Below are 23,017 nucleotides of genomic sequence, written 5' to 3'. Positions count from 1 at the left end.
TGTCTCAGTGGGTTAAAGCCTCTGCCTTTGGCTCAGGTCATGATCCGAGGGTCCTGGGATCGATACCCACATCCAGCAGGGAGCCTGCTTCCCCCTCTCTCTCTGCCTGCCTCTCTGCCTACTTGTGATCTGTCAAATAAATAAAATCTTAAAAGTAAATTTTTTTAAAAAAATGAAATCTTGTCATTTACAATGAGATGGATGGAACTAGAGGGTATTATGCTAAGCGGTATAAATCAATCAGAGAAAGATAATTATCATATGGTATTGTTCTATAGGTTAGGCCTTAAAATTCTTGGAGGCATGTAAAGTAGTTTGAAAGAAATAAGGCTGTGGTGTCCAATTACCTAGTTTCAAATCTCAACTCCACCTCATACTCTCCGGGTGACTTTGAACAAATTACTTAATCTGTGCTTGCTTCCTCCTCTGAAAGCATGGATTATAGTTATGATCTAGCCCAAAAGGTTGTTTTGAGGATGAGGTAATTCACGTAAAGCACACAGCATAGCCTGATATGTGGTATCAGATCGACGCATATAGAATAAGGCTCAGAAATATTTGTTGTTGTTGTTTTTAAAGATTTCATTTTATTTATTTATTTATTTGACAGAGAGATCACAGGTAGGCAGAGAGGCAGGCAGAGAGAGAGGAAGGGAAGCAGGCTCCCAGCCGAGCAGAGAGCCCAATGCAGGGCTCGATCCCATCAACACCTGAGCCAAAGGCAGAGGCTTTAACCCACTGAGCCACTCAGGCACCCCAGAAATATTTGTTGTTAAAATGAACTAGGCTAGGTCTTCATTCTGCCAGTGCCGGTGGGGAGGTGTGGAGGGTGGGGAGAGTGGAAACAAATTACCTGTTAATAGGATATTCCTATTCCTGTTAACAGGATGATCTAACGGGAACCGCTACCATTTATTGCACACTTACTAAGCCAAATGAATTAAGGGTGCGCCACTCCCGATTTTAGGAGGAAGGCCACACCCCACTAGACTTCCCAACCTTCGCCTGAGCTGCCAAAACTGCCTTCCTCAGAACAGCTCTTCCCGAATTCATTTCACAAATGTGTGAGTTCCCAATAGGTGCCTCAGCAAGAGTGTTTCCAGTGGTGTAGACGCGCAGGAACGTCTGGTTGGAAGGGTTGGAGAGAGCTCGTGAGCTTGCGGGGCACGCAGAGCCTTCTCTAACAGTTTGCCTGCAAGGGGCTGGAAGGCGCAGCGTGATGTTTCATGTCTCTGGCGCTGACCGCGGCGCCAGCATACGTGTAGGCCGGTAGGAATGAACCAGTGCCGAGGGCGAAGACAGACTGTGTCCGAGAGAGGGGATCGGTTAATTGCAGGAGCCCAGATCAAGCGCGTGAGGCGGGCACCAGAAGAGCTTCAGAGAGGCTGGCCTTAAAAATGAGATTAACTGGGTCCCCCCGGGTCCCACCGTAAATCACAAGGTTATCCAGATGATAAGATGTGAGGTTAAAGAGAAAATGTAAACTTCCCCCGGTCGAGGAGCTCAGGGACAATAACTAACTAGCACCCCACCGCCTGGTCGTCCGCAGAACGACCAAGTTTGCACATGCGCGGTGGGCAGACGTCGCGACGGCCTGAGGCAATCTCGCGAGAAGAGCCGTGCAGGCCGGGAAAAATGGCGCCTCCCAGCCCCCGAGAGCCGAAGGCCCCGACTGCCACGAGTGCCGCCAACCCCGACGGGGAAATGGTGCTGCCGGGCTTCCCGGACGCGGACAGCTTCGTGAAGGTGAGTTCGCAGGGCCTCTGGAGGCACCGGGAGCAGCCCGCGTTCGGCCGGAGGCGGGCCCGGGCCCTCTCGGCGGCCGCCCAGCGGGTCGCGCGCGCGCCGCTGCGGAGCCCGGGGCGGGGGTCGAGGGGCCGCTCCCCACGCCGGGCCCGGTCTCTCATTTTCCCTCCGCGGCGGAGATCGCACGCGGACACTGAGGGCCGCCCCGCTTCCCAGGGCCTTCGTTCCCACATTTGAGTCCATGCAACTGCGTGGAGTGTGGAGAGCCGTGTCCGCGTCGTGGGAAGGGCTTCCTTGTCACCCTGATGCCCCAGCCCTCGCGACCTCGTCCCGGCCCAGGCCTGAGCCATCTAATCACCTCTCCGAAGGGCCTGGGCTGTTGTAGGCCACACCAGTCGGCGTCCTCCGCTCCCGCGGCCAAGATGATCCCCTTTTCCTCGTCTGTGGTGCAGTCCTACATAATCCCAGACCCTGGGTTTAATGTCACCTGTTACAGCTGCCACCGAGCTGGCCTCCTCTAGGGCCGTTTATCAGTGCCTCCTCGAAGGAACACTGAGGGGATTGTGTAATGTTCTTTATATGAACAAACAAAACTAGGTTTAAACAGCTGATGCATAGCTCTTACAAAACCAGAAAACTAACATAAGTTGTAAGTTTGCACTGTGTCTTCCCCCAAACTCCACTCAGTTAGGTGGGTCATCATTAGTGCATGTCATTATTCATTTGTTTGGCTCTGACTCCGGTAGTTCCCGGACCACTAGCCATGGTCCTGATTTGGTCATGGTCCCGCTCACCGGCTACCATGTGTCCCCCACCATGACGCAAGTACCCACCTCCTTTCTCTCTGGTCTCCCCCTGTAAAACACTCATTACACAGCTCTCAGTGATGTCATTTGGCCTTCACATGACCGACCATCATTTCTTTAGGACAGCCATTTGAGACTTTTTCTCATTACCACACAACAGTTAAAATAGAGAACTACTTGGCACTAACGGAAACAGACACAAGTCCAGTTGTGGGCAGTGGCCATTATAATTTGGTCAGCAGAGGATCTAGAGTGTTCTTCTGTTTTAGATGTTGCCCACATGAAAACACAGAAGTGAATTCTTGTAGAAGCTCATGGACCCGAATTTGAACAGTAATAATAATAGCACTAATGTGCTCACCAGGCACCACCCAGTGTGATTTTTATTGGCTCATTTAATCCTCACAACTCTATGGGGTGGTCACTTTTATTATGCCTGTTTTTTGGAGAAGGAAACTAAGATCCAGATAAATAACTTAACCCAGGATCACAGTTAATAGGTAGCAGAGCCAACATTCAAACCCAGGCCATTTTGAATATTTATCATATATGCGTTTGTTCTCTCTCTCCCCACTCACACAAGAAGGTAGGCTCCAAAACTTGGTTCTGTGTTCACTGTTGTATCCTCAGAGCCTGGGGTAAAATCAGCATTAAATGAATGTTTGTTGAGTATATGAAATTCACCATCTAGCACAATGTATTCTATATAGCAGAATTTTTTTTAAGATTTTATTTATTAATTTGACAGACAGAGATCACAAGTAGGCAGAGAGGCAGGCAGAGAGAGAGGAAGGGAAGCAGGCTCCCCGCTGAGCTGAGAGCCTGATGCGGGGCTCCATCCCAGGACCCCGGGACCGTGACCCAAGCCGAAGACAGAGGCTTTAACCCACCAAGCCACGAGCCACCCAGGTGCCCCAATATAGCAGATCTTGAGAAAAGTGAGTTGCTGAGTGAATGGGGATCCGTATTTGAAACATGATTGTTTTTTCTGGTTTTTGACAGTTTGCTCTCGGGTCAGTAGTGGCAGTCACCAAAGCATCTGGGGGCCTACCACAGTTTGGCGATGAGTATGATTTCTACCGAAGTTTTCCTGGCTTCCAGGCATTTTGTGAAACACAGGGAGACAGACTGCTTCAGTGGTAAGTACTATATAGGATTTTCTCATGTTGAGAGAAATCAATAAAGAGAAATAGGTAGTTTTTCCTAAAATTAGTTTTTTCTTAACTATTTTTCTGTGCTGTAAAGAGCTCTAGGGGCTCCTGGGTGGCTCAGTTGATTAAGCATCTGACTCTTGATTCAGTTCAGGTCATGATCTCAGGGTTGTGAGACTGAACCCTTAGGCTCCACGTACTACTTCTCTTTCTCTCTCTCTGTCTCTGTCTCTCTCAAATAAGTAAATTAAAAAAAAAAAAAAAAAGGAAAGGCTATGAAATATAAAAATGAGAGTCTGGCTGGGTCAATAGGTAGAGCATGTGACTCTTGATCTAGAGGTTGTGAGTTTGAGCCCCATTTTGAGTATAAATTTACTTTTAAAAAAAATCTCTAAAAGAGACAATGGATTTTGTTCAGGGAAATGTTATTTGGTAAATCTTGAGTTTAACTTTTTTTTTTTTTTTTTTTAAGATTTTATTTATTTATTTGACAGAGAGAGAGCACAAGTAGGCAGAGAGGCAGGCAGAGAGAGAGAGAGAGGAGGAAGCAGGCTCCCTGCCGAGCAGAGAGCCCGATTCGGGACTCAATCCCAGGACCCTGAGATCATGACCTGAGCTGAAGGCAGCGGCTTAACCCACTGAGCCACCCAGGCACCCCTTGAGTTTAACTTTTAAAAAATATATTGACTTATGCATCTATACGTAGACAGTGAATCTTTCTGAATTAAGGTGGGACTTAAAAGCCTAGATCCAAGATTCTATCACACAGTTTGCAGCGCTGTGTTTATTACCTTTTAAATAAGTGGATGAACATAGTACACAGTGATTTTGTTTAACTGTTGCATGACAGAGTTAGAGCATCTGTTTTAGATTTCATGATAAAGCTATGAAGGCAAAGTATATTGTTTACATGGTATGATATATTTTTTAGAATTTAAAGAAAGCTTTGAGGTCATTTCTTCCAACCCTTCAACTAACAGATGAGGAGAGGGAGTCTTAGTGAGATTTAGGAAATTTCCCAAAACGGCACAAATAGCAGTGTTTCTGCTATAAGAGTGCAGGTTTTACTAGTGTTGGGTCCATGGTCAAAGGAGCGAGACTGATGCAAAGTGAAGGTCAAGCAAAGCTTTATTTCACGCCAAGCATCGAGAATCAAACTGACCGGCCAGGGCTGTCTCTTGCAAAGAGGCGACCTCTCTCTTCTTTACAGACTCGCTTTTAAGGGCAAAGGCCATGTGGTTGGGCCTGGCCACACACAGGTGGCTAATGAGATTGTAAAACACACAGAGAAAGCTGCACAGTCCTGCTAGGTCACACATAAGTGACCAATTGAATTACAATTTACCCTATAGTAGATACTTGAACTAACCTATCACCTTGGTCAGAATTGGCGCCCAAAGGGCACCCAAAGGGCACCCAAAGGGTGGGGTCCATACTCCTTGGTAGCTAGGAGACGGTATGCATCCCCACCGATTTGATACCTCCACCTGGCCTGACCCACCCTTGTATTTAGGCTTTGTTATCTGGGACTGGTTTCCGGGACTTGTTTTTAAGTAAGTTCCCTGAAGGGGGCAGGGCAGGGTCAGAATGCTGCTCTGGCTAAATAGGCCTTACACTAGTTTAATCAAAAAGTACTGGAGAGGGGTTGCACCCGAGTGTCTCAATCAGTTAAGCCTCTGATTCTTGGTTTCAGCTCAGGTCATGATCTCTCGGTCACGAGCTCAAGCCCTGTGTGGTGCTCCAGGATCAGCAAGGAATCTGCCTCAGATTCTCTCTCTCTCCCTCCTCTTCTAACCTTCACCCTCAGTATTGTGCGCACACACACTCTCTCTCTTTCTCTGTGTCTCTAAAACAAATAAAATCTTAAAAAAAAAAACATACATCTATATATAGATATATGTCTATATATATAAACAGTCTGAGCCAAGCCTTTCAAGCTTTCTCCCAGATTGGGAACAAATGAATACAAGTTTACAAAGTAACCTTGGTTTTCCTGTCCTTCCTAGTATGAGTAGGGTAATGCAATACCATGGGTGTCGAAGCAACATTAAGGACCGAAGTAAAGTGACGGAGTTGGAGGACAAGTTTGATTTACTAGTTGATACCAATGATGTCATTCTGGAAAGAGTGGTGAGTGTTTCACCTTACTCTTTTTTTTTTTTTTTTAGATTTTTTTTTTTTTTAATTTGAAAGAGCGAGAGAGCACAGCAGGGGGAACAGCAGACTCCCCGCTGAGCAGGGAGCCCAATGCAGGGCTTGATCCCAGGACCCTGGGATCATGACCTGATCCAAAGGCAGGTTCTTAACCGACTGAGCTACCCAGGTGCCCCATCACATTACTCTTAAGATAATTAACAAATGGGGGTTCTTGGCCAGCTCTGTTGGAAGAGCAGGCGACATTTATTCTTGGGGTTGTGAGTGTGAGCCCCACATCGGGCATAGAGATTACTTAAAAATAAAAATCTTAAAAAAAAAAAAAGATAGTTAACAAATGAAGAACTTATTGTATTATTAAAATGTAAAAAGAAACCCCAGCATCTGAGGAGATGAAAAGCTTAGCATTTCTTATTCCAAGAACATTCCCTTTCTGACAATTGGTTTCTTTTTCCCAAAGATAACACAGTTGTCTTCAAATATATGACTTCAACCTATCACCACTCAGTGGAGGCCTATTACAAATCTGCGTTCCAGATTTGCAAATCCCTATTTGTATTGCAAAAAAAGAGGCTTCTGGGTGCAGAGCCCAACCAAAATTTAGCCCCCTCCCTTTTTTTAAACTGTTATCTACAATCTGCTAAACAGCCTGACTCGCAGGATAGGAAGGAGATGTGTATTGTATAATCTAGCTGACTGTCTACTTAGACCTAATTCTACAGCAGAACATTACTTACAGAAAAACGTAGAGATAATCCAAAACAAAACTAACCCTCAACCATGTGACAGTCCTGCAGATGTTTCAGTCTCGGTCTCCTGTCCTTGAAGTCATCTCTTCCATAATCTAAATGCCCACAGGTCTTTCAGCAGTTTCTCGTATTTTATGATTTCAAGTTCTACCATGCTACTCTTTGTCACCTGGATTCCCAAACTGGTACCGCACCCCTGCTTCGATTGAAGAGTAGATTAGAGCCCCCTTCACTGTCCGAGTACCATCGTTCTGTGTTTAATAGGTGCAATCTAGGGTCTTTTATATTCTTTCTGTGGGCCACATCCCACTGATGAATCATTTTTTAAATCTTCAGCCCAACTGAGAGCAGTAAAGGGATTTGATCGAGGGTGGGGAGTGGCCAGTTACTGCTCTGTCTTTGAGCAAATGATGCTTTAATTACTTGGGATGGCTCCCTCGTGTATATATATGTTCTCACACGTAATTCTCTGAATCTGTTTCTTAAGAATTTTAGGTAATTAACCTATTAATCCTTAGAGGAAGATGCTAACCTATGACATCCTCTGCCCTTAGGGTATTTTACTGGATGAAGCATCAGGTGTGAATAAGAATCAACAGCCGGTCCTCCCGGCAGGATTGCAGGTTCCCAAAACGATAGTGTCCAGCTGGAACCGGAAGGTGAGGGCTTCTTTGCCAATCAGCTAGAGCTTCAAGGGTCAGCTTTATAATAGGGCCTTTGCCCATCCTGTTCTGCATTTCTCTTCTGATTTATTGGATGCAGCACTGGCCATTGCCTAACTTGTTCTCACAACCTGATGCCCTCTTGTCTCCTTTGCACCCCACAACCTCTCGCACACACACGCACGTTCTTCAGTGCATGCCCTCAGAAGGGCACTCCCATTGGCAGATGGGAATTTACTTTTCTTTTTCTTTCTTTTTTTCTTTTTTTGGAATTTACTTCTGTAATTCATCAAGTGGCTGTGTTTAAAAGTCTTTGTATTTGTTACCACAGGCAGGAGAGTATAGCAAAAAAACAAAATCTGAAACTTTCCGGTTGCTTCATGCAAAAAACATCGTCCGGCCTCAGCTTAAATTCCGAGAGAAGATTGACAACTCCAACACTCCATTTCTTCCCAAGATCTTCATCAAGCCCAATGCTCAGAAACCCCTCCCGCAGGGTAAGGCACGCGAAAGGAAAGGGGAAGATGGCTCCCGCCCACCTTCTGCTCTTCAAAAGGAGCCACTGACCTGCTCCGTAACTAGGCAAGCTGTGAGAGTGTTCACCTCTTGGTGATGGCGGGGTTGTCTCTGCTTGGGTTTCCAGCACTCTCTAAAGAAAGGAGGGAGCGCCCGCAGGACCGGCCGGAAGACCTGGACGTCCCCCCTGCGCTGGCGGATTTCATCCATCAGCAGAGGACCCAGCAGGTGGAGCAGGACATGTAAGCATTTGTTGAACTTTCTACATTCTCCCTCAGTTTCATGTTTGTAAAATAAGCAGTATAAACAAAGAATGTGAGGAATGGGTGATTGCTATCCTTATCCTAACAGCGGATCGGTAAAACCTCCTGTTTGTGTTCACAGAGGACCTGCCCGGGCAGCACCCCGGGTAACCCTCACTCATGGCAGCCCTGAGAGGGAGCGGTTGCTCTGGGCCCCCCAGTCCAGATGTAAGGGAAAAAAAAGGGGTGCCATGTTGCCTTCCCACACAGCCAGAGCCTGAAACCCCAGGTTTCCTTAAAACGGTCCTTCTTCCCTGCTATTCTGCCTTTCTTAGCAGGTGGGGACTCCAAACAGTGAGGTAGGGACCCCTAGTCAATTCAGCAAAGAAAAGGCATTTTTCACTGGCAGCATAAGCATCTGTAAAAAAAAAAAAAAACCTGCTTAAAATAGACAAATACAAATAGACCTTGCATGAAGGAAGCAGGTGGTAAGAACTCGGCTAGCATTGGTCTTTTTCTCGCATGTAGCCACAGTCTGGCTGGGCAGCATTCCTTCAGGCCTAGCTCTGCACTGCGAGGCCCCAGGCCAAGTGCTAAAGAAACAGAGGTGATGAGAGGCAGTCCTGCCCTCAACGAACTCATAGACTTGGGATTTTTATGCAAGTAGATGATAGAGGGAAAAAAAAACAGAGAGCATTTGGCATCTGACCAACTGTGATATGGGCCCCGTCCTCTCTGACCTCACAGGTCTGTTTGCCAGACCACAGGAAACTGCATGTTATACTTTTTTTTTTTTTTTTAAGATTTTTATTTATTTGACAGAGAGAGGGAGAGATCACAAGTAGGCAGAGCAGCAGACGGGGGGGGGGGGGGAAGCAGGCTCCCTGCTGAGCAGAGAGCCCGACGCAGGGCTCGATCCCAGGATCATGACCTGAGCTGAAGGCAGAGACTTAACCCACTGAGCCCCCAGGCGCCCCTGTTGTACGTTTTTGTATCTTCTGCAGTGGCAGCTGTGCAGTGTTTGGAAATAAGAGCTCACATCCTTACAGAAGGGTAAATCTCCAGTGATCATGTTGTTAAGGGTGAACCATTTGGACCTGATTTTTTTTTTTTTTTGATGCCCTTGAATTATTAAAATCATGGTACTTTTTATGGCGATAAAATATTTTCACAATGGTCTCTGCTCATTTGTTTTCACACATTGGATTAAAGCAGTTGTTTTTCCTTGAACCATGGAATTCAGCAAAAGGATTTTCCTTTTTGTTTTCACTTTTTCAGGTTTGCCCATCCTTATCAGTATGAGCTGGATCACTTCACTCCACCGGATTCAGTCCTGCAAAAGCCACAGCCTCAGGTTAGCACCTAGACCTCGTTCACGGACGCTCTCTGAGGAACCCAGGAAAAACCAAATCAATGCAATTCGGGCTTTTCTTAAGTGACTTTACAGTAAAAGGTTGCAATGTCAGGTCATCGCTTGAGCTCCTGATGCATTGTCTGCTCTAGTGAAGGGTGATTCTGAACACTCCTCTCTTCTTCTGCCTGTGCTTCTGTGCCCCAGTTATACAGGCCTGTGGCAGAGACACCCTGCCATTTCGTGTCCTCCCTGGATGAGCTGGTGGAACTCAATGAAAAGCTCTTGACTTGCCAAGAATTCGCGGTAGACTTAGAGGTAAGTTTTGAATGATGTGGAGTGAAATTCTACATTTTCTAGGAGTTAGTCCCTACCTGAGGAGTATAAAGTTAAGAGTAACGGATCTGGGGGCGCCTGGCTGATTCAGTGGGTGAAAGCCTCTGCCTTCAGCTCAGGTCATGATCTCAGGGTCCTCGGGCTCTCTGCTTGGCAGGGAGCCTGCTTCCTTTTCCCTCTCTCTCTGCCTGTCTTTCTGCCTACTTGTGAGCTCTCTCTCTGTGTCAAATAAAAAAATAAAAATCTTGAAAAAAAATTAAAATAAAAAGATGAACTGGGTTTGGTTTTTTGCTGCTGTTGCTGTTGTTTGGCAAAAACCGATCAGTCATAGAGCTGCTTTTATAGCTGCCCTCCCAAAATCAGTCAAGGAAAGCCTGGTGTGATCTGTTTTCCCTGTTCTCCCCTCCTTCTGGGAGTTAGCACCACTCGTACAGGAGCTTCTTGGGGCTGACCTGCCTAATGCAGATCTCCACCCGAACAGAAGACTTCATCGTGGACACGCTGGAGCTTCGCAGTGACATGTACATTCTCAACGAGAGCCTCACAGACCCTGCCATCGTCAAGGTCAGCCCCTCCTGGAGCTCTTGCCTGTGAGCCCAGGATTTAAGTGCTGTTCGGTTTACTGTTCCATTATTTCAACAGAGACCTGGTGAAGTTGGGAGAAATCGTTGTAATCTACATCCTGGCCCCACGCACTAAACTGCTTTTGTTTCTAAGCCCCAATTAGAGCAGCTTAAACTGTGGGTCGTTGCCACCCGGAGGAACGTTCCGTCATGTTCCTGACGACTGCAGCGAGCCCGCGCCATCAGGATCCTTTGCACTTAATGACCACCCTTGAAACTAAGAGAGCGGCTTTCTCAGAATCCCTGGCTGGGAGCCATTTCAGACTTTGAGTGTGCAGTTAGGAGCCTGTAAGGCTGTTGGTCCAAAGGAAAAGAAGCTTTTAAAACTGAACTCATCTTAACCTTCCTTCTGGCTTCTGATTCCAGCGTCATACTAACCTAGAGGCTAGGCTCATTCCAGAGCACAAGTGGCCTTGAACGCATGGTGGCTCACACCATGAAACACAAACCGCTTGTGTTTCCAGGTCTTCCACGGTGCTGACTCGGACATCGAATGGCTCCAGAAAGACTTCGGCTTGTACGTAGTGAATATGTTTGATACCCATCAGGCAGCACGCCTCCTGAACCTGGGCCGGCACTCCCTGGACCACCTCCTGAAACTCTACTGCGGTGTGGAGTCGAACAAGCAGTACCAGCTGGCCGACTGGAGGATACGGTGTGTGCCTGACGAGCACGGGCGGGTGGCTGCTCTGAGCCTCTTGGCCACACAGACCCACATGCGGGTGGTGACCGTGGTGGCACCTTGGCTTGCCTGGCGCCGGTCTGTCCTGCAGCTGTGGGCCGCAGCAGAAGCCCGACCGGAAGGTTTAGGGCAACCACGTGGAGCGCGTGCTGGGCTCCCGCGCTTCACAGAGATAGTGGTTGGAAGAGGCGTGCCATGTCAGTGTCTGTGTCCCTGCCAGTGTCTCGTCTGGAACTTCCTGGTAGGGAAGGGGGTGGGTGTGGGGGGCGCTGGTGATGATCTCCCAGAGCTTCAAGGGAACTCTGAGGGACGTAAGTGATTGCACCTTAGAGCGCGCGGGAACTGTGGTGTGAGAGCGTGGTGGCGGGGTCCTGCCGCGCTTTCTGGAGTCTGGGCTCTGCTGGATTGCTGTCAGGCTTCCTCCCTGAGGTTGCAGCTGTTGTCTGAAGAAGGCACTCGGCTTCCCTCCAGTTCAGCATTTCCGAATTTCTAAAGAGAATCTGGTAAAGCCCAGACAGAAGGTGAAAACCACTCCCTGTCATTTAGCCATTGTCCTGTGCCGAGCCCTGCACTGAGAGCTCCCGGCGTGCTGTGCACGGTGGTCCCCACCGCAGCCTGTGAGGCCTTTCACTTCACCAGGGAGGAAAGTGAGCTTACGTGAGCTTACCTGGTCCAAGGACAGGTGTGCGGAGCTAAGTCAAATTCAGGATGGCAGGGCCCCTCTTTTCAACTGCATTGTGACCCTGCTGCCCTTTCTCCCCAGCTGTGAAGACAAAGGCTTGTCCCATTAAGATTTCAGGACTAGGGATATAATTATAGTATTGGCTGTGATAATCAGAGGCACCCAGAGTCCTCGCCCGCACAGAGCGGACAGGTGACATGGCCGCTTCTAGGGGCGAGCCGCAAAATCATTTCCTTCCTTGCAATCCCAGACCTCTGCCCGAGGAAATGCTCCACTACGCCCGGGACGACACCCATTACCTGCTTTACATCTATGATAAAATGCGACTGGAGCTGTGGGAGCGGGGAAACGAGCAGCCCGTGCAGCTGCAGGTCGTGTGGCAACGCAGCAGGGACATCTGCCTTAAGGTACGGCCTCTGTCTCCACCCGGGCCCTGGTGCTTCGCTTTGTCCCTCGCATTTCTGAAAAGAGCCGCATGTTCAGAGCCCAGGGCACCATTCGGATCCCCACTGATCTTGACTATTCTATAATATTTGGCAGAAATTCGTCAAGCCCATCTTCACGGACGAGTCCTATCTTGAACTATACAGGAAGCAGAAGAAGCATCTCAACACCCAGCAGCTGACAGCCTTTCAGCTGCTGTTTGCCTGGAGGGATAAAACGGCTCGTAGGGAGGATGAAAGTTATGGGTAAGGGAATCAGACGTTCTTTTAATATCCGCTTTCTAGAGCAAGCAGCTTGGGTAGCGAGGAAATAATGGCTTTTTTCTCTCCACCATGGGAAGTTGGTTACGTTTTCCCCCAGGCTGTAGCCTTTACCGGGGCTGGCTGGCTGACTCTAAGGCCATTGCACTGTGTGTTTTGTTCCAGATATGTCCTGCCTAACCACATGATGCTGAAGATCGCTGAAGAACTGCCCAAGTGAGTTCCGAGAACTGATAACGAGGTCCTGACTTTCTCAGTAGAGACATTTTATCCCTCAGATCAGCTTCTCTGATCGTTACTACCTCAAGGCTGTTGACTCAGTAGTTTGTGTTCTAAGGAAGTTCACAAGTCCAGAATCTGTGCCCTCGGGCTGCCCTGCAGGAACTAGACCTGAGCTGCAGCCGTTTCAGCGGTCTTGCCTCAGGTGAGATCCAGTGCAAGTCTGAGCCTCCAGCATCCGCTGGGAAGGGAGGAAAGCGTCTCAGAGTCTCGTAGCTGTCATTGGTTCCAATCCGAGACTCCTGACGGTTCTGAACCCTCTCTGATATTAACTGGAGGATAAGCAAAGAACCCAGGTGCATTGTCTTCCGTTGAGCCTGGTGCAGTGCTGTGGCTCCGCAGAGCTGTGGGGCTCCTCCCAGCTCTCCCAGTTAGCCCGAGGCGAGCTGCTGGAGCTGCCGGAGGCGCCAGCAGCAGGCTTGGGGTCACAGAACACACGTGGATGCCGCAGGCCCAGACTGCCCCGCTGGGCGCTGGGCACGCGTTTCCCAGGTTGTCGCCGTAGCCGTAGTCTCTGTTCTCATTTGGAAGCCTGTGGGGGAGCTGTGTCCCTACATGATGAGCTGAGTGTGTGCTTTCTTGTCTTCAGGGAACCTCAGGGCATCATAGCTTGCTGTAACCCTGTCCCACCTCTTGTGCGGCAGCAGCTCAATGAGATACATCTTTTAATCCAGCAGGCCCGGGAGATGCCCTTGCTCAAGGTAGGAAACTTTGCTGCTGAAGGTTCCAGCCCAGTGGACCTGTTGTGTCTGCTGGCCCCCATAGTCTCCCCCATACGTGATCTGGTCTCCATTCTATAAAATCCCAAGAAAATAATGGGGCTTGGGAAAGCCACTAGACAGGTCTTTCCTTTTTTTTAATTTGACAGAGATCACAAGTAGGCAGAGAGGCAGGCAGAGAGATGAAGGGAAGCAGGCTCCCTGCTGAGCAGAGAGCCCGATGTGGAGCTCGATCCTAGGACCCTAGGATCATGACCTGAGCCAAAGGCAGAGGTTCAACCCACTCAGCCACCCAGGCGCCCCCCTCCCTTTTTTTAAGATTTTATTTATTTGAGAGAAAGAGAGCTGGGGGTGGGGGGCCAAAAAGAGAGGAAGGGAGAAGCAGGCTCCCTGCTTGGGGAAGTAGGGAGCCCAAACCAGGGCTTGATCCCGGGACCCTGAGTTCATGACCTGAACCAAAGGCAGACACTTAACTAACTGAGCCACATAGGCGTCCCAACGTGTCTGCTTTATGATTATCAAAAGCTAAAGCTCCTCATTTTTGTTTTTGTTTTTGAGATTTCATTTATTTATATTCAAGAGAGAGCACACGTGTGTGCATCATCAGGGGAAAGGGCAGAGGAAGAGGGAAAAGAGTCTCAAGCAGGCTTTGCACTGAGCACGGAGTCCTGCATGGGGCTCTGTCTCACGACCCCGAGACCGTGACCTGAGCTGGAATCAAGAGTCGGATGTTTGACTGAGCCACCCAATTCAATTTTAATTTGGGGGACAGTTTTTCATTGTGTTTCCTCAGTAGTAATATTGGTAAATTGTATTTGGGATTTTCTTGGAAAGAGGGTGGATCCAGGAAGACTTAAAATCAATTCCTTTAGAATGATAAGGAAGAAACTGAGGATAAATACATTTCAGTCTTCACGTTAAAATTTCTTTGAAAAGAATCTTGTGTTAGCTCTACAGTGGGGCCAAATAAAGAGAGAAACCCTTCTCCTAGAGGAGAAGCCCTTTGAGGCTCTTGGAAATCTTCTGCATTGTGCCTGGTCATGATCAAGGGTTTCATTCTTTCATTCAACAACTATGACTGAGCACAAAGTGATAATAGTGCCAGGCACTGTACGGGCTGAAGGACGAAAGAACATCGCTGGGCTCTCGGAAAACCCATCCGGTGAAGGGCCGCAGTCCGCGCTGGGGGAGGCACGTGTGGTCGCCGAGCTGGGGCGCCGTTCCTCAGGTGCTCTTTATTTTTCCTCCTCAGTCTGAAGTTGCAGCTGGCGTGCGGAAGAGCGGCCCGCTGCCTGGTCCCGAGGTAGAGTGCTGTGTCTGTCATCTCTCTTCTGGGGGAGGGCACCAGTCGGGAGCCCGCAGCACCGCGGCAGAAAGCTTCTGCACACTTACAAGTCCTTCATGAGGGCTGTTGCTTGCTTTCTGCTGCAGAGATTGGAGAATGTTCTCTTCGGACCCCACGACTGCTCCCACGCCTCTTCAGATGGCTACCCTGTCATCCCCAGCAACGGTAATGTAGAGGTCTCTGGAACGTTCTGGAAACTGCCTTCCGCACTCTCCATGAGGCTTTGGCCTTACTGACTTCATCCCTTTAGGGCCTGCGCCAGCACAAAAACAGGCAAGCCTCTTCCCCGACCAAAGAGAGGAGATCCTGCCAGATACCAGATGCCTTATTGCTACTGCCGTCATCACGCTGTTTAACGTGAGTGCTAGGAAACATGGGCTGGGGGGGGGGCGGTGTAGACCCGGCAGAAGTTTCTGCCGCGAGTGCGTGGACCATACCAGAGGTAACACCCAGCAGCCGTGGGGACAGGCGTGGAGACAGAGCTGCGGGCAGTCCGCCGGAGGTGGGTGGAGCTCCGTGTGGAGAAACGCCCAAGGAAGGGTTGACATCTGGACGCTTGCTAATGCCTAGCAGGGAGGATGGTGTGGGCCGCAGTGCTTCCGAAGCGGGACCTTCCCCTGCAGCCGCAGGGGAGGCACGGGCTGAGCGCTCTGCTCAACTGCAGGGACCACGCATCCCTCTGCAGCACCCGCCAGCACCACCGGCACGGGCTCGGGCTGGGAAAGAGGCAGCTTAGAAAGCATTTCTCCACACAGTGGTTGATGAGAGCACTGGTTGATGGGAACTTACTTCCCCACAGAGGGGCTGAGCCATGCTAGGCAGTGACTCTGTCCAGTCCTGGACCACGTAGTCCTAGACGACGCACCCAGTTGTGACAGAGCTTACCTGGTCTGTCCTGCCCAGCAGGTGTCTCGTTCCTGCCAGGGCTTCAACTACAGGCTCTTCGGGAAAGCAGGACCCGGGTGCCGTTGTTGGTCCAGAGGGGTGGGGCTGCAGAGACCAGCGTGAAAGGAAAGCACACAGAGGAAACTCTGAATGGTGCACACAACAGACGTGCAAAAGGAAAAAAATCACAATTTCTGCGAAGAAAGAGAAGCAGGCATATGATTCGTTTGGATAAAGATGAGTCTCCAGCGTAGCAGGTGTTCACGGGGGAACTGGGCGGGTCCATAGCTTCCAGAATCACGGGCCACAGCCGGTCCTTCACACCAGAGCGCAGGCCCAGCGCCGGCAGGGTGCCGTGCTGCCCGCAAAATGCACTACCTCAGAGCTGACTTTCTTTTTCACGTCAGCACACACATTTAGATTGGGTCTTGCTTCAGTAATTCGTGAGCAGAGAAGTCCAGGAGCTTTAAGCGAGCAAGGTGAATGGGCAGCTAAAAAAAGGAGCGTGAACTTCAGGCCATGTGAGCCCAGAAGCACGCACTCTAGCTGACAGAGGCAGTGGTGTCCCCGCGCTCTGTGTGGCGGGACCGTCACCATGGAGGAAGCAGAAGGACAGCACACATTCTGAATCCACTGGTACAACACGCAGTCGCATCATTGCCCTGATGCCCCCACAACAGTTTATAATTCTTAATTTGTGAATGTCTCCTTATAACCTCACCTTCTAGAGCCCGACAGACCTGGGTGGGAGTCCTCATTCTGCCCCTGTTCGCTGTTAGGCTCTGGAAGACTTAAGCATTCTGTGCCTCAGTTTCCTCATCTGGAAGATGGTGAGAATAACGTTACCTACCTTATAAGTTGGAAGGACACAGTTCAGTTCACTGGTTCAATAAATGTGTGTTTAAAAGTCCTCCTGGGTGCCGTCGTCACAGGGTGTGACAGTGCCTCGTACGCGTGAGAGACCTAAAGAGTTAGCTGGTATTCTACTGGTTTTTGTTTTTTGTTTTAAGATTTTATTTACGTGTCAGGGAGAGAGAGAACAGGAGCAGGGGGAGCCGCAGGCACAGGGAAAAGCAGGCCCCCCGCCGAGCAAAGAGCTGGAAGCAAGACTTGATCCAAGGACTCCGGGATCATGACCAGAGCCGAAGGCAGACACCTAACCGACTGAGCCACCCCGGCGCCCCTTCTTACTGTTGTTACGATCATTCCGTTGCTCGCAATGCTACAGAACGATGATGGGATAAGCTGCTCACTTTCCGTCCCTGCAGGAGCCGAGTGCCGAAGAAGCTAGAAAGAGCCCATTAACGGTTGCCCAGAAGAAAGCCCAGAACATAATGGCGTCCTTCGAAAATCCATTTAAGATGGTACGTAGGCGTCGCGAGTGTTCAGGGCAGACAGAAGAAGCAGAGCTTTCTGCCTCTCACCCGGAAAAGCTGCTGACGGTCTTTGGGGAGAGGGAGCCCTGAGTCCAGCATGTGTCACCTGTCCCTGGTGTCCAGGTGGGGGTAGAGTCGGGGTGTTCTCAGATGAACCCAGCAAGGACACCCCGCTCTCGTGCCGGTTAGCGGTGTCCAGGCAGATGCTCCGAATCAGACCTCCCATGATGAACCACCGCCCAGAACACCCCCGTGCAGGGCCTGAGCACATTCGAATGACAGTTTCCTTCCATTCCTCCAGTTCCTGCCTTCCCTCGAACACCGCGCTCACGTTTCTCAGGCAGCAAAGTTCGATCCGTCGTCAAAAATCTACGAAGTAAGTGTATTGGTCACCCTTTCCACGAGTGACTTTCTCAGGAAAGGGGACTTCTGAATTATCTGAACTAGGTTTCTGTCTTAAACCCTTCTTGAGGCCTCTGAAAATGAACACAAAAAAGCTTTATATATAAATACAAATAAGCATTTCTGGAGAGAGGGACCAGGACTTATTTCTGATTTTCAGAAGCCTTTGGGAACCTTTTAAGAAACAAGTCTTTGGTTTTTGTGTTTGGTTTTTAGTTGAAGTTTAATTTGTACATAGCAAAGGGTCTGGATGTTAGGTGTTCAGCCTGACGCATTTTCACATGTGAATATATTACTTTAAGGCTCTCACAGGTGACAGGTTAAATTGTAAAACACTCTGTCTTCTATTGTTTGGCTTGTTTTGAGCAGTATTATGGATAAGAATAAAGAAGCACTTTCCCTGGAGCCCCATGAGATGTTCTCGGGGGTCAGCGTGTTCATTGTTAAAAGCCTTCTTCCTTCCTGCAGGGAGGACCGGCTCTGATCGGACGGGCTGGGGGGACCCTGGCTCCCTCTGCCCCTCCCCCACCCCGCTCTTCCATTAGGCAGCGAGGGTCAGGCCAGAACCATGACGGGCTTGCACCCTGTCGCTGGTGGTCGGCCTGCTGTCTTCTGAAATGGGGAGTCAGATGGATGGTTTTGCCTTCTCTTCTTCTCACGGGTTGTGGCCCTTCAGCCACGTGTCCCTTACGTGCTTCTGCCCAATACCAGCGAGTGCGCCACAGGCAGGCATGGTATCAGACAGCAGCTCGCCAGGCTCCAGGAGTCCTGCCTTGAAGCCCAGCTCCACCGTTTGCTAACCGTGTCTCCCCAGACAGATCATTTAGCTTCTCTGAGCCCGTTGCCCATTTCCAAGCGGGGGTGACGAGGATGCCTCTGTCCCAGCATTATGGGAGGGATTGAATGGGAGGATGGGCAGGAAGGCGTCCGGCTCCAGGCCCAGAACCCAGTTGTGCTTTGTCTTTCTCGATGAGTATTTTATACACAAAGCCAGCACGAGATTTCTGTTTTGTGTGTCATGAGATTTGGAATTTATGACTAAGAAATGTGTGTCGTCACCAGATTAGTATGCCCGGCATCCCCTCGTTAAAAAAATGAAGCATTCCTCGGTGGCGGAGTTTTGGAGTGTTTTCGTTTGGTTTGTTTTTGTTGTAGATCAGCAACCGCTGGAAGCTGGCAAGCCAGGTGCAGACGCACAAAGGGCCTAAAGAAACGGCCAAGGAGAAGGCGGCGGAGCAAACAGGTAGCCCTCGGCTGCTTGTGTCTCAGCCCGTCGGGGCGTCTGCCAAAGAGCAGGCCTCGCACATGCTTCTGTTTGTTCCACAGAATGCCGTGAACAAAGCCCAGCCCCTGCCCCGTGGAGCCTGCCTTTCCCGGGGGGTCGTGGGCAGTGCACCCATAAGTGTCCATCCTTTCTGACGGCAGTTGGCCCTCCCGCGGGGACGGGGCGCTGCTTCCCCACCATGTGTAGAGAAGGCGGTTGGATAAGTGTGACATTGAGCAAAAACAGGCTGCTTCTAGGGGAAGAGTGGTCCGTACTGGTGGCCCAGCGAGTCCCAGGCCCCGGGGGCGGTTGCTGTCTGGGCATGCTCAGGGAATGGCCAGGAGGCCAGTGTGCCTGATGGGGGGAGAGCAGGACGGTTGTAAGGACGTGGCCTGTGCTCCGAGTGGCCCGGGGAGCTGCGGAGGGTCTGAGCAGAGCAGTGGCCTGCACCAACCAGAAAAGCTCGCTCCAAGACCGTGGAGGGCCCAGCAAAGAGGGCGAGGGTGGGAGGCCAGGTGAGGGCCACCGGCTCGGCCAGCACGGGAGCAGAGGGGGCAAGAAGTGGCCCGAAGCCAGCGCACCCCGGAGTGACCCCGATGGTACTCGATGACGAGTGGTGTGTGGCACGAGAGAGGAGCAGGGGAGCCGGGGGGGCCAGAAGGGCTGGTCCTGAGCAGCTAAAAGAGGGTGGCCAGCGACAGAGAGAGCGCACGAGGAGCCGGTTGGGCAAGTGGCTTTGTTCTGGTCTTTGACATGTTTGGGTTGTGGCCCCTCAGAGCGGCCGGGGCTCGGCCTCGGGGTGTCGGGGGAGGGGCAGGTGGGCTGTCAGCCTGCGTGTGAGCAGAACCTCCGAGCCTGAGCTGCAGGGGCTGGGGGCGGGCTGCGCGGGCAGCGTGGGAGACTGGGACCGTGGCCGTGGCCGTGGCCGCCAGGTGAGGAGGGAGCCTTGGCTGCTGGGGCCGCAGCTCCACAGGCCGTGCTCTCTTGCAGCCGCGCGGGACCAGGCCAAGGACGAGTACAAGGCGACCGCGGAGCAGGCCGTGTCTGTCCGACAGCAGGCTGCCGTACGTGCCCGCCCTTCTGCTTTCCCATTTGAGAAAAGAGAAGCCCCTGGTCATGGCAGGAGGGCTTGTCCTGCGCTTCAGATTAAATACTTCCGTGTCTGTCCTGTCCACCTTGGCTTGTCCATCAGTGCCTGCCTCCTTTCCCCTCAAAGAAGTTTATATTGTAATTCCTCTTAGATGATTCTTTGTGATGAATCTATGGTAAATAGACCACCCCCCGCCCCGACTCCAGTGGTAGACGAGGCCCTGAGGCCCACTAATAGCCAAGCCTCTTGTGCCTTTTAGTAGAAGCCCTGACGTCATCATTCTCCACCGAGGAACTTGTCCCACCTGGCACTAGCCCCGCCCAGGCTCCCAGCCGCCTGCTCTCCTCTCCCCGTCCCCGAGCCCACGGATGCGGTAGGCCTAGGGGCCGCCGGCCTGGCTGTCGCGTCCGCTCCCGTGCATCCTTCCCACGGTGTGTTCACTCTACAGCTGGAGAGTGCGGCCAAGAAGAGAGAGCGAACCACAAGTGACCCGAGGACCACAGAGCAGAAACAAGAGAAGAAACGACTCAAAACTTCCAAGAAGCCAAAAGACCCGGATCCACCAGAGAAAGATTTCACCCCTTATGACTACAGCAAGTCAGATTTCAAGGCTTTTGCTGGTGAGGCCGGGACTGGTGCCCTTTAAGGAACGTCTGGCCCTGGTAGGAGGGAGGAAGCTGTGGAGGAAAGAAAGTGTGAGCTAGGCACAGACGAAGCCGGAGAAAGACACAGCTGTCACCCAAGCCCTCTGGGAGACGGCAGCGCGGGGCCGGCAGGTGCCACCTGTCCACCCCCACCCCCACCCCGGGCGCAGCTGCCTTGCCAGGGCCACACTGGTCCTTGTGCAAGGTGGCGTTCCCTCTAACAGCGGCTCCATCTTTCCTCACAGTAGCTCGGGCCCAGACACACATTTTCTCAGACAGACATACAAACACGGCAAGGAGTTTGGGAAGAAACCTGAAGCCCGGGGCGGGGGGCTCTCTGGTCTCAGCCGGTGAGAGTTCATCTGCCGTGGCGGGGCTGTGGATGGCGCTCCTGACGGCAGAGCGGCCTCCTTGGCAACATGTCCCTTTGAAGAGAGGAAAGGCAGGGCACGGTTGTCACTCCAGGGCCCAAGAGACTGCCGGTGGCACTTCCTGACGGGCACGCAGAGACCAGACTGGATGGCCTTGGTGTAAGAGGAGCTAGGGCTCTAGCCACCTGCCCGTGAGCTGGGACTGGATCTCTGAGAGATGAGCCTGGTGTTGGGGCCACCCTTTCCCACTGGGGACATGACACATGAGTTGATGTCAGCCCGAGTCCCTGAGCCTCCTACAGGGGTGGCGAGCTGACCGCCCACCCTTCCTGAACATTGTGCGCCGGCCCTGCGGGCAGCCCTGTGGGTACATCGACTCACATACATGCTCACGGGTCTCTCTGCTCTTACCTTCCAGGAAACAGCAAAGCGAAACCTTCCCAGTTCGATCCAAATAAGCAGACCCAGCCCGGCAAGGTAAGAAATACACTTGACATGTGAAACTGACAGGATTGTGTATGTCAGCTAGGCTTGGATTCCAAATTCAAATGCAAAATACAAGATACCATTAAAAAGACCGTAAAATCTGGAGAATTCTCGCCTGCTCTTGGGGCTTTTTCTCCCTCTGCCTTTGCTGGGAAGACGGCCCGGCTGGGAATCGTCTCCCTCGGCATATCCTTTCCCTCACCTCCTCTCTCCTCGAGTACAGACAATACCCATCAGCTACTCCAGCAGTAAAAAAGGAACCTGTAAAGAGGCTTAAGGGCTGGCATGTGGTTTGAAGGGGTGTTTGCTGTTGGCTGCCATGGGGATGAGCTGTAGGCCAGAGACACTCCCTCGGGGGCCCGCACAGGCCTGCCTCTGCCCCGTGGGTGTTGCTGCCAGCCAGAGCCAAGCATGGCTGCAAGTTCAGGATCCGGAGGGTGAGACCTATGTGGAGCCCTCCTCTTCTGTTGGTAGCCCCTGCGGACAGCCTTGCCTTCAGAAGCACCCAGAAAGGCCCAGTCTCAGAAAACCGGGCACACCAGTGGTACTGGAGTCTGGGACGGGCCGGCTGGGCTCCTGTGGGATTTCCTGCATGTGTCCTGTGGTCAGGTTGTCCCTCGACTGAAATGGCGGTTTATCTTTTCAGAAATGCGTTGCACCCAAAAAACTTAAGCAGTCGGTGGGAAACAAAAGCATGTCCTTTCCAACTGGAAAGTCAGACAGGTACGTGGGGGAGGCCAGCGTATGGGCTCAGAGGGCCCAGCTGGAAAGCCTCAGAGAGCCTCTCTCGACCAGATCCCTCTCTGTCAGTCGGGCAGCTGAGATGGGAGGAGGGGAGGGTCTTGCCAAGGGCCATCCCCCCCAGCAACTGTCCCTGCGTCCGAGGACTCAAGATTCCCATCCCTCACCACCTACTACTGTACAGCTTCCCGGGGTCCCCTCTGAGCAGATGGACTTGGAGTTTTCCCAGATCTTCCCATTTCTGAGGAATGAGGGAGGAAAAAAATCAGTGAGGAAATGTGGCTTGTCATTTAAGAATATTTTTGTTAAAAACATGAAACCTTCATGCTCAGGCCAGAGCCTAAAACCAGAGGACTCACCCCTAGGGTGTGGCCTGGTTGACGAGGCAAGCTGCCTTTCGGTCTTGGCGAGCACAGCCACCCTGGGGCCGCAGAGTGCTTCCCCAGCCCCCTCTTGTCTGCCAGAGTGTGGGGGACACGCTGCTGCCACGCTCAGTTCTCCAGGGGCCCCGAATGAACCATGCCGCCCCAGCTGCCCATCCCTGAGATCTGCAGCATTTTGCGAAGCGGCTGAGAGCAAACCTCCAGCCAGACCGGGAGAAGTGGCTCTTCTGCTTTCACGCCGTCTGTCTCTGCAGGGGTTTCAGGCACAGCTGGCCAAAGAGATAGAGGCGGAGGAGACCCTTGGAACTCCCCAGAGGACTGGAAGCACCGAGTGTGCTGCTGCTTTTTGTACGGACCCCTTTTTAAACCATTAAAAATAATTCTTGTTGGAAGAAAGCGGATTCCAGACTTTTCCTTTGCTGCCACCTCAGGGCTGGCAGGGAGAGGACAGAAGCCCACTCGGAGCCCGGGCTTCAGCCATCTGGGGGTAAGTGTGCCTTTGAGGACACTGAGATTTCTGGGGGAACCCAGAATCACCCACGAGAGGGTGTGAGTCACAGGAGACTCAGAAAAGGGTGGCTTCCACGAGGCTTCCACGGGGCACTGACTCTCCCTTTCCAGGGGTCAC

General features: G+C 51.4%; 1 protein-coding gene across 1 annotated transcript; it reads left to right on the top strand.

Annotated features, from left to right (window-relative positions):
* Positions 1-1,588: 1,588 nt before the first annotated feature.
* On the top strand, positions 1,589-22,781 carry EXOSC10 (exosome component 10). Its single transcript, XM_044237142.1, has 25 exons — positions 1,589-1,746; positions 3,555-3,691; positions 5,710-5,833; positions 7,161-7,265; positions 7,600-7,765; positions 7,912-8,026; positions 9,305-9,380; positions 9,585-9,695; positions 10,134-10,277; positions 10,801-10,991; positions 11,951-12,107; positions 12,241-12,389; positions 12,570-12,620; positions 13,273-13,384; positions 14,655-14,705; positions 14,834-14,912; positions 14,998-15,104; positions 16,901-16,996; positions 17,310-17,384; positions 18,566-18,653; positions 19,665-19,738; positions 20,213-20,384; positions 21,198-21,256; positions 21,912-21,988; positions 22,644-22,781. The coding sequence occupies exons 1-25, from the start codon at positions 1,636-1,638 to the stop codon at positions 22,672-22,674; spliced, it is 2,658 nt and encodes an 885-aa protein (XP_044093077.1). The 5' UTR covers positions 1,589-1,635; the 3' UTR covers positions 22,675-22,781.
* The last annotated feature ends 236 nt before the right edge of the window (positions 22,782-23,017 follow it).

The sequence above is a fragment of the Neovison vison genome, chromosome 2 (genome assembly GCF_020171115.1).
Source record: "Neovison vison isolate M4711 chromosome 2, ASM_NN_V1, whole genome shotgun sequence".
Lineage (NCBI taxonomy): Eukaryota > Metazoa > Chordata > Mammalia > Carnivora > Mustelidae > Neogale > Neogale vison.
The sequence above is the reverse complement of the archived record's forward strand: the minus strand, read 5'-3'. Positions and strand labels throughout refer to the sequence as shown.